Here is a 12,365-nt window from a genome sequence, read left to right as displayed (position 1 = left end):
TTGACAGTGTTACAGTAACCTAGTGTTAAAACACTCCTTCTTCACGTTTCATTGAATTTTCGGGACATTGCGTGTTGAGTCTCTATAAAACTCAACACCGTATATGGGCGGTGGGAATTAGAAATATAAAAATATATAAAACATCTTAAAGTCGCAAGCAATTTTGTAGGTGATGACTAGTATCTTATAAGAGAGGATAACATATCAACTAATTGATGTGATAATTATAAGTTTAAATTTGCCACAAGCTGCCACAGCTTTGCCACAGTAAATTTATTGACATGCTGTTTTCTGAGAATTGCGGAAATACCCAATTTTCAGGGTAACAAACATATTTTTTCAATAATATTTGGGTAAGCTTTAATGAAAATGTAAAGTAAATGAGATAGAATATACTCTATCTTGTACTTCTCATTCAAATACAAATTAGGGAGCTCTATAACTTAATAGAAATTAGATATTCTATAGATTAAAGATTTTTTCATACTATAATGAACCAAAACCATTTATTCAGTTTAAACTTATCTTTCAAAAAGTACCCTCGGCTACCCCCGAAAAGTTAAGAAAAAAAACCTCGCATGTCGCCCTCCAATTAGACGAACTTCCTATAGAAGTAGCATCTCCCTTACACAATCTTCCTTTCGCCGCCCCACCGCGTTCTAACTTTACTATATATCAGTCTGAGAGCTGGTCTCTGCATCATAGTCCGTACGGAACCTCAGATCTACCACACACCATGAAAGCCTTCGTAGCGGTAAGTTGAGTGTGTGACAAGTGCCCAATAGTGATGTTTACTATAATATAATAAATAATCAATACAATAATATATATCAATAAATTTTGTGCTCGTGCTCTCGTGACTAAATTGTGGAACATTTGATTATTTTATTGGGAAGGATAATTGAAAAGTGTTTCTTTTTTTTTGGGAATTTAAATGATTTTTTTTTTGTTGGTTTTGGTTACTTTAAATATTATATTGATTATCCTTTTCAGTGAAATTTATCAGTGCTCTATAAGTTACTCAATACATCTCCCGTTCGTAGGACAGACGGGACCAAGTGACCAATCTTTATTTTTCTTTCTCCATTTTTTCTCGCAATTTAGAAACACTATGTACTGATATTAAGTCCAGGCCGAGAAAACTTGTATTCCAAATATGAAAAAAAAATAAAAAAAAGACTTGAAACGATACCGCTTACAGTTTAACTATTCCTTTTTTTAATCATATTTACACGTAATTTCTCATAAAAGCTTGTTCTTGTAAAATCTAAATCGTTTAAAATTCGCCACTTCCCAACCTTTTCTATTCCATTAAAAAAAAATCAAATCTTAGATCATCATACCGTGGGAAAGATAAAGCTAAAACATTTCACTTTACGCTTCATACAATAGTAAATGTCCTATTCAAATGTAGTACGTGAAATATTTTAAATCAACGCGTATGCCTTAATACAAGGTGTTAAAGTCCATATTGCGTTATTTTCTCGTAAAAGGAAGTTCACAGAGATGTAATTAGTTGAAACTTTTTGTACTTATGTCTCTTGCAATGAGTATAATATACATTTGCATATTTTCCTTGTGGAGATAAATCGATTTGCATGATTACGATGCACCAGTTCTCATCAACGTACTGTTTCCTATTCGGTTTTTATTAGTTATGTTTTTTAAATCGATATTACTCTTATAATTATTTTAATTGATTTTTGAGATTTAATTAAATATCTTAAATGCTGCACTAATTCAATAGAAATCATGATAGATAGATAGATTATTCTCACATAGAAAATTTTAAATAATAAACTCTTTTATAAAAACTTAAATAATAAACCTAAAATATGTACCTAATTCCTTTCATTTTATAAAACTTATAAAAAGTTATAATTTAATAATAATTAAATAAAAAATATTATATTTAGTAGAGTTAAGTTACACCTGATGCAACGGCGGTCGCAGGTCGCAGGTCGAGCGGCTACCGTAACACATAGCTATGTTACGACAAAAACATATTTTCTTTACATAACTATAAAACTTTCGCCATAATTACAACTGCTTAGATATTTATACAAATGTACATATATATATATTAGAAGCTGTTGTCAGCGGCGTCTGATTGCAAACGCGACGATAGTGAGTTCGATTCCTATTCGGAAAAATGAATTATTTTTATTTTATCGTTCCTGTATTAACTTCCCATTAAATTTCTTCTACCTGTACTGCTATAAAGGATGCAACGTAAACTAATAGTCGTAATCTTTAAAAGAACAGGATGCTTGGCCATAAAATTATTTAAGGAAAATTAAGAACGGAAAATCTGATCACTAGATCTTTCTGCCGACCCCGCTGTCCAGGAGATGCGTAAATAATTTAATAGTAGACTAGACCTGTAAATACTTCTAATAAACTATTTAGAAACCGTATAGTTAAGTATCATTTAAATATAAATAAATTCAAATTAAATTCGTTAAATTACAATAAACGTACACACAGTGCGAATGTAGTCATCACTTATTTATATTTATATATTTAAAATAGGTAAAGTGTATATAATACGGAGACTAAAGTGAATTTATTGCAATATTTTTTTAAAAATAATAGTAGAATTATGAAATACTCGAGATTTCATGCTCTTACACTGCATTGGAGAAATATTGGGCTTAAAGTCTTAATTAGAAGAAAAAAAAATAGCATCTATAGCAAAACATACGACAAACGCGATGTTTGTATATTCGATGAACTGAATTGCTAAAATTTCTTGTGTTTGCCTAAAGTTCTACATACATATATTTATTTCATAATTTCTAATTCTTCCTGAAATAGAGAGTTATACCCACCACTCAGAAATATTCTAAATCTTACAATCCCAGCACAATTATTGTAATAGCTATAGCAATTTTAACGAGCATTAGATCCCACGTCTTATTTCAATATAATATTATGTAACATACCGTGACAGCAAGGGAGGGCCATCACCAGTATCGCGTCATCATCGATATATTTCATCATCACAAAATCTATTCTAAACACGTTGTATTGTCAAAGCAAATGTGTTCTGTGTACAAATAGATAGACAAAAGTAATCCGATATAACGTTGTTAGAATTTAATGTTTCTAGATCTAGGCTAGGTTTTTTTAGATTCTTTAAGAAATCGTTAGAAATTAATTTCTGCCTGGAAAGAAAATTAAAATTAATGGAAGATAAGTTATCTGTGTAACTATAATAGTAAATTTAAGAAAATATATTTATGTTGACCGCTGTCATTTTTTTTCTACAAAAATTAAATTAAGTTAAAAATTAAATAACTACAATTAAATGACAAACTGGGATTACTTTTCCCAACATTACGGCGCAGTCACGAAGAGCATGAAAGCTTAAGCGTGACTTCCCACTATGTGTAAAAGCTTTCAAAGACTTACACTAGGAAAGCCAACTAATAGATTACACTGAGAAAAAATCAGAAGAAAAATTTTGTAAGATTTACTTGAAATATAATTTTAATTAACAATTAAAGAACTCTAACTTTTATCATGTCTTTACACGATTATTGTATATAAAGGTTCATAGTAATATTTCTTTATTAAATAACTTAACGCTCTTACGTTAACTGAGAGTATTAGTAATTAGTAACTTACTAAGAGTGAGAAAATATAGAGTCAAGACACCACACTCCTATTATACAAAAAGGCCTACAGGCCTTAGTTTAATTTACTATTATGCAATTGTATTGTAATAATTTAAACCAAAAAGAAATAATAGAAATACCGCCTCAGTAAGATCGAGCCCTCAAACATCGCGATTAGACAATATCCCACTGCTTCACTCTCCATAATATTAATAATAGGTAATACGATTCTAGATAACTTTAATATAAAATTAATACAAAAATTGTATAAAATTATAGTTATTTGATATTAAAATATATAATTATTAAAAAAATGGACAGTCGACCTCTGAAGTATAGCGCCGGCGCGTCTCCGACCTATGACACTGCACTTTCACTTTGCGATTCTATTTTATTTATCTCGAAGCTTTTTCTAATAAACCTCATTACTAGCAAAATTTGTATATTTTTTATTATTTTCTGATTTGTGGGCAGATATTAATAGTTGTAGTTATATATTTTACTGAACAAATAGATTTTTTATTTATTTAATTATTTTTATCATCATATTATCATTTTTTACATTAATTGAAGATTTTTTTATTGTTGTAATTATTATTTATTTATATTTATGTACTGGAATATTCATAACAGTATCAACAATACAGATCTAATAGTGAGTACAATGGTAAAAGTCAACCTAATGTTCTATATATTAAAGCTAAAAAATTAGACTTAAATTAAATTAAATAATCGAATATATTACTGCATAAAATCCATAGGACATTATAAAAGAAAGTGACATGATTAAGACGTTATGAGCATAGAAACTATGTTGACCCCAAAATACTTTGTATACGTGACAGATAAAAAATTTCACCTACAATTAACTTTGAAAACGCGGAAACCGACAATTTCGATTGTTTACAACACTATTATTATTTTATAGTGATGTTTATGTTATTTTTTTATCGTCCGTTGATTTTTTTATTTAGCGTCATATATAGAAATCCTACCATTTAGACTGCCATCTATGTTTAGAGGCACCGAACTTAACACCATAAAAAAAGAAAAAAGTGCCTAAGCAGAGAATAATAATAGACAATAAAAACATAAGTGATATATACATTCACTTGAGAGAGAATCGAACACAGAACCATCACCTACTCGTACGTAAACAAAATCAAAACGTCTCGTACATCACTAATGTTGACTCAAAACACGGTAGTGTTGTGTAACGTTTGTTAAGTTATGCTTCAGAGATGCGTTCGCAAACAAACGTGGACAAAAGGAATGCATTTCAATTTCACGTTGGGCTATTAAATTTTAGTACGTGTGTAGATAATTATTTTACAGAACAGGTAATAAATAAATATAAGACTAGGTTTATTTGTGACGTTTTAAGAAATGTTTCTGAAAGCACTAGTCCCTTTCAATGTTAATCACTGAAAACCAAAAGGGAAAAGATATATAAAAAATCCTAGATGGTTTCCAAAATACGGTGCATCAAGTCTCACTTTCGGTACAGATCCCGCTAATGCGGGATATATCCCGCAGTCTGATTACAGACTTATAAGTCTGTAATCAGACTTAATGAAAATCAAAATATTCTTTATTCAAATAGACTTTCGCAAGCACTTTCCTAATGTAATTGCTATGTAATAGGGGTATACAAAGGCATACTTTACCTAACTTCATTTATACTATAAATTTAAATTACTTTTCAAACAAAATGAACTTAGTTATAAGCTATGACGATATTTTGACAGGATTATTTTATATCATAAAAAACACATTTTGCAATAATATTTAGATTTCACGTCTCCTTATAGACCATTCGCACGTATAGGTCTATTATATCTAATAAGTGCATAATCAAGCGTGGAAAGTAAGAGGCAGTGAAGTACTTGAAACGAGTTAGCGAGTCTTCGTGAAAATTAGTATTGTCATAAATCAAATACCTCCTGTTGGTGGAGATCCTGGTAGAGATGACGCAACAGCTAGCAATTCTGACTACGTCATAACGTAGTCTCAAATAATATTACTCTTCTAATTTTGATAATTATTTAGGAAATACATATTAAAACAACTAAATAAAATAAGATAATACCAAGCTTAAATATTAGTATTTCAATGTTTACGCATTTGTACGCAAATATTAGACTGTTCTTTATTTTCCCAATTTCAAATTTTCCCAAGTGATTTTATAACTTTATACATTTTAGTCTAATCTATTTTTTTCTTCTACAGTGCATAGCCCTGGCCTTGGTTGCCTGCGCAAGCGCAGAACCTCCTTCTGGATACAACTACAACCGTCCTTCCGGTGGGATATCGGGTGGAATTAGTGGTCTAATCGGCGGCGGCAGCTACCATGCCGTCTCATCAGGATACCAGACCTCCGAGGGCCAAAACGTCGACCCCCAACTCCTTGAACAAATCCGTCAAATCCTCCTTAAAGAAGAAGCTTCCTCTTCATCAGGATCAATCGGAATTAGCGCCCCTTCATCATCCTATGGTGTTCCTTCATCCTCATATGGCGTCCCATCATCCTCCTACGGAGTCCCAAGCGGTGGCCGCGTTGTTGGCATCAACCTTGAGGGAGTCCGTCAAGCTATCCAAGTAGCCCAATACGAACAACAGTCCGGTGGAAGCAGCGGCGGATACCCATCAGGTCCCTCATCCTCGTACGGTGCTCCCGCCCGTCCTCCCTCCAGCAGTTATGGAGCCCCCTACTAAATCCAAACCCGAACAAATGTTCGTTATTCGGACTATCTCGTAACATCTCCGGGAGCCCGAATATTTAAACCTATGGGTAGACCGCCACGTACAATGTAGGTGGCGTCTCCCGGCCCCCCCATCCTGGCCAACGCCTGCGACTGTGCACGCACACGGGTTACCCAGCTGTCAGCCAGTCGTAAACAACTGACGACTGACAAAACTGACACTTGCTTAGCTTTTGATAACGTTTGTGACAATTGTGTCAGTCGGTAGCAGTGCACGAAGTGGCTCACAGCTGGGAACGACTCTCGTTCTGTAAAAAGTTTATCGATAAGTTAGGTTAATTTATGTTATAAGATTTTGTTTTTTTTTACAAAAAATAATAAATACATTTTGACACCGTAATTTATTTTTTTATTATTGATTTTACAAAGGGTCGTGTTGGTAATTACTTAAATACAATTAGCAAAAGGCAAAGATATGAAATGAAAGTAAAATCTAGGACTATTTTTTAAACATCAACGAAATATTAATCTTTGTTCATCATGCATACATACTAGATCTAACAATTTACATTTTTATACGATAATAAAAATGAATTAAATCCTTGTAGCGGATGCCACAATAAGATTGTTATAGAATGTGCCATTAGTGAAACATAAAAATGCAAATATATGAAAGCAGACACAGAAATATGTGTAAGTAACAATTAATAAATATGCGCATAAAATTAACGAAGTTATTATAGCAGACACTACGTTTGCTTGTTATGTATAATTCGAAACTTTCTTAAAACAATAAACATTTATTTTCCTTATCTTGATACGTCTCTCGCATTTTACTGAGAGCCTTTAAGGAATAAACTTTTCATTTTGTCTATAAATATTTAAAAAACATCGGTTTAGCTATATCCCACATATAGCAAGTTAGGCAGAGGGAACCTGGTTACCCAGCGTTAAGACACTCCGTTCCCATTAAGGCACTTACGTTCCTTGCTTTCCGTAGACTTCTGGAGGCATTGTGTGTTGAGTGGTGGAGGTTAACGATTGCCTCGTTCCAGAGCGTAGAAATTAAAATCACCACAACTCAAGTGGGAAGAAGAGAGAAAGTACCTTTTTAATTCAAGCTGAATTATATGCTTGCAAAAAGCAAGATTCACTTCTCGCTCAAATTCAACACACTGTATAGTAAATAGAGGAACTCAACGCCGCGCAATGTCTTAACCGAGCATTAAAATAAAATAAATTTAATTTATTATTAATTTTAAAATAAAATAAGAAACACAAATTTCATATACATATATGAGACTAGCGGACGCGCGCAGCTTCGCTTGCGTATTTAAGGGTGAATTCTAATAACCCATGAAACATGTGTTCAATGAAATATTTTTAAGAGTCTAAATTTGAAATTTTATAAAAATCGGTGGCGATTTAAAGATTTTTCCATACACACCTTCAACCCCTTATTTGCACCCTTAGGGGGTGAATTCTAGAAAACCATGAAACATATGTTCAATTAAATATTTTTAAGAGTCTAAATATCAAATTTTATAAAAATCGGTGGCGATTTAAGAATTTTCCCATACAAACTTTCAACCCCTTATTTGCACCCTTTGGGGGTGAATTCTAGAAAACCATGAAACATATGTTTAATTAAATATTTTTAAGAGTCTAAATATCAAATTTTATAAAAATCAGTGGCGATTTAAGAATTTTCCCATACAAACTTTCAACCCCTTATTTGCACCCTTTGGGGGTGAGTTCTAGAAAACGATGAAACACGTGTTCAATTAAATATTTTTAAAAATCTAAATTTCAAATTTTACAAAAATCGGTGCCGATTTAATTTTTTTTTCATACAAACTTTGAACCCCTATTTCACCCCTTTAGGGTTAAAATTTTTCAAAATCTCTTCTTAGTGGATGTCCAGATTACGAAAGTAAACATCTGTCCAAATTCCACGTTTCTACGCACAGCGGTTACGGCTGTGCGCGCGTCTTACCTCAGTCAGTGAGGACAAGTCCTTTTATATATATAGATAATTGTGGGTTCCATCGCATTTCAAGGGACTGATTATATTTATTTTCTTTTCTTAGCTCTGATAGGCAAAGAGCGACGTTGATGCCGTCACTCAACACACAATATCTCAAGAATTGGGTAGAGCGTAGGAAACAGTGTGTGATATAAATCTTATGTATTCTCTGTCTACAATTGCGGAAAAAATCGTGAATCAGTAATAAAAATCCTATAAAACATTAGAAAAAACCTATAAATATTTGCCGGAAATTTAATCATTGTCGTCATTCCCAAAATATATTTTTGCGTCCAAATAAAGTGTACAGTTATCTTATTTCTCTCGCAAATAAGTACGTCCTTGAATATATCTAGAAAGCGATCACCAGTGTTTCAAGTGTCACTTAAAAAAGAAAAGAATTGCTCTTTAAAAGGCGACTTGTTTTTTTATCTCAAATCAGCTTTCTTTTAAGTAGAAAAATTTGGCTTAAGGCCAAATATCTAAGTACATTACGTTTTGTAAGTTGTGGCCGCCCTGAAGTTAGGTGTACTTTCTTCCCCAGTGGACATTACAGAAAACTTTATGGTGGCCACGACTAATCGGCCGTGCTGTACTTACATACATGCATTGTGAATCGAAACGCATCGCGGTAGAGTCCGCGTTCCATTTTAGTTAATATAGACTATCCAAATATAGAAGTTATCATAAATAATGAGTTATTTATTGTTATTGAGTCATGTTCACATAAACTGAAGAATAAATACTTGTAAAATATGATTCGATAATGACGCTAATATTCAAATTCAAATATTAAAGAAAAGCATCTTAAATTTTGTGTTAAAATAACTTAGAGAGTTTATAAATTATAATTATAAATTTATAATATAAAATCTAGGGAGCTGCCTCCTTGCTAGCAACACTTTTGATTAAACAACTGTGCTACAATATTAGACGGAAAATGAAGAGGAGAACTGAGTGTCTTTACACAAGGTTCCATCTACCGTTTCCGCTGTCTCTCGTACATATATAACAGGTGCGCTACTATATTTATGTGGGATAAAGCGCGAAACTAAAAATTTAAACAATTGATTCATACCTACATTATGGACAGGTTCACATCTCCCTCAAGGAAATGACATATTTAATATTTTCATTTCCTCGTTTTGGTATCAAGGCAAAGCGCGGGGTTTAATTCCGCCCTTCAACTCACTTGCTTCCAGATGAGCCGGAAAGTGGGGCACGGAATTGTTTTAATACTAGGTTCCCAGATTCCTTCCACCTACCCTTTTATGTGCGGAAAACTGCATGAAACTGAAAAAGAGAGAAAAATAAAAGTTAAACTAAATAAATCAAAACAAAAAGAATACCGGAACAGATACAATCTCTAAGCTTTTACATTTCTCATGATAACTTATTTTAACGACATAACAATAGAAAACTACTCACATATACATTTTAATTAAATTTAATGATGTGCTTGTGCTTTGATGGTGTCGTAACAAACATTTTAGAAAAATAAAGATTAATATACATACATATGTGGACCTAAGTATTTATTATTTAATACTTATATTCGGTAACAGGAGGCTGGGTTTTTTTTCGAATCACGCTGTACCCCTACATAATAGGATAGGCAAACAGAATCTAGTGTAAGTACACTCCGTTCCCCATTTACCGTCAAATTATAGAAGCATTGCGACAGCGACACCAGGTCGAAGAAATGAAAATATTAAATATTTAATTTCCTCGAATGGGAATCAAAACTACAACCTGCCGGGTTGCCGAGCCACGACTGGCATCATTGTGTTATACCTAATGTATGACACAAAAAAGACAAAGATTATTAAGAAAATATATATATAGTTTTAAAGTAGGACCTACGTAAAATATATTTTGTAAATGAATAATTAAAAAAAAACCTTTCTTAAAATACCATTACCATTAATGTTTAAGTTAGGACATTTACATTAATTGCTTTCAGTAGAAATCACACAAATAAAAGAGAATCTCTCGAAGTTTCAACTATAACCCCGGCTAGTGATGTTGCTAATGTACTTTTTTCGATTATTGAACAAACCGTACACGCTCGAGATTACATTGTGGCCACGTGCTCTGCGGATATGCACAGTTAGTTATTTTATTTAGGTAAGTATACGCAAGCATAAAAAAAAATAGTATCGGGGTCATCTGAGCTGTTCAAAATTACTGTAAACGCGGCAGGTTGTAGATTCGATTTCCACTAGAGGAAATTAAATATATTATATTTCGGTTTCGAAGAAAAGCTCGACGTTGAGTTCTTCCACTCAAGACGCAATTTCTCCAGAATTCGGCAGAAAGTAAGAAGCGGAGTAAGAAACGAAGAGCCTAGAGCGCTAATAAAGCGCTGTGTTGTTGATTAGCAATTAAATATCACATGAATGTTATTTCCTTATGCGTGTTCTATCGGTTGTATAAAGAGGAGTGCTTGAAGAAATTTTTTCCCATCCTTTATATTCTACAACCGTACTGCACACCACCAAAAGCAATATCACCCTCACCATCTGGGTTCCTGGGTCAGGTTAAGTACCCGGTATGCCAAATCATTCTTTCCAAGAACTTTTGTGAAACCACCTATTTACAAAGTTATGATAATGGAATTTTCACCGTATCACTAAATTCCGTAAAAGTTGATAACACATTAATGTTTCTTCTAGTGCTACCAATGTGCATGGGTATTGGCAGCACCAAAGTGACTGCCTAGTATAAACTAAATCAAGATTTCTAAAACTTACAAATTAAATACCTGAAATAATATTTTTCCATAAATGTCACTCTTACAGGCCACATCGCGACCCACTTGGGCCGTACATCATTTGATCATTACAAATATGAAACGCAATCGCCCGGCTAATCGAGGCACCGAGGCAGCGGCAGACGCACGAGTATCTCTTCTTACATAATGAAACGCTGATTGAAATAATCATTTTCATATTTTTATTTTCACAATGATTTTGTAATTTAATGTTAGAAACTCAATTACCGTCGTCGTGATGGCTTAACAGCTAGCAGCGTAGCATCTGACTGTAATCGGGACAGTATTAGATTCGATTTCCACTCGGAAGAATTAATTAGTTCAAGTTCAAGTGTTGTCGTTCTGGTAACAAGACAAAGCGCGTCATTTCTTAAATTGGTAAATAGGGAACTTAGAGTAAAAAATGCTAGTAAATATTACATTGTTTATCTTGTGTATCTAAAATTCAAGTTTAAACTGATGTGCTCGTGCAAACTTTAATTTTTGTTTGGGCATGGGAACTTTAAATTTTGTTTTGGGATGGATACGGACCCACCCCAGATGAACTTTTGAAAATCATTTCCTAGAAAATCTTAGTTAATAAATTTAATATAGTAAATAACCTTGGCCATGAGGCCAGTAATGGCGCAGGATCACAAGCGTGCTCTGGGTTTGAATCCTATTCGAGGAAATAACATATTCAATCATTTTATAGGAATACGCAATGCCTCCGTAAAGAACGTGCGTGCATTAAAGGAAACAAAGTATTTTAAAACTAGTCCTCCGCTTACCCGGGATACAGCGTGCAAAAATGACCTAATAAATAAATAAATATATAATTTTCTACTGGCTCCACGAAAAGCAAAACAAAAGCCTTCATAAAAATAAAACAACACATAAAACAGGTATGGAACAGCCAGGTCGCACTGATGACAACACTTCGATAACATACATCGCGTTCAGAGCGTCTTACCAAACAGGTGGACAACAATGGCTGTGAAAGTACGCTAATTGCCTTTAAGATGGCATCTCAGAGACGTGCCAATTTATGAATGTAGAGCAACTCTTTGCGTTGTTGCAAGTTAAATTATTTACTTTATATATATTTTTGTTAGTATCACACTGTATTCTGCACATAGTAGGATAAGTAGAGGGAAGAAGAGCACCTATAACACTCTGCACTCCATTTTATTATTATTATATTATTAAACATAAGTTTTAAAAATTGGTCAAAAAGTTTGCAATCTAAAATAAAACAAAATATA

At 33.0% G+C, this 12,365-nt stretch overlaps 1 protein-coding gene across 1 annotated transcript; it reads left to right on the top strand.

Moving 5' to 3' along the window:
- Positions 1-663: 663 nt before the first annotated feature.
- On the top strand, positions 664-6,722 carry LOC146539337 (uncharacterized). The gene is made up of 2 exons (XM_085184901.1): positions 664-754; positions 5,850-6,722. Exons 1-2 carry the CDS (start codon positions 737-739, stop codon positions 6,333-6,335), a joined length of 504 nt encoding a protein of 167 aa, XP_085041027.1. The 5' UTR covers positions 664-736; the 3' UTR covers positions 6,336-6,722.
- The last annotated feature ends 5,643 nt before the right edge of the window (positions 6,723-12,365 follow it).

The sequence above is a fragment of the Heliconius melpomene genome, chromosome 4 (assembly GCF_056956725.1).
Source record: "Heliconius melpomene rosina isolate 202511_hmr_F chromosome 4, ASM5695672v1, whole genome shotgun sequence".
Classification (NCBI taxonomy): Eukaryota; Metazoa; Arthropoda; class Insecta; order Lepidoptera; family Nymphalidae; genus Heliconius; species Heliconius melpomene.
The sequence above is the reverse complement of the archived record's forward strand: the minus strand, read 5'-3'. Positions and strand labels throughout refer to the sequence as shown.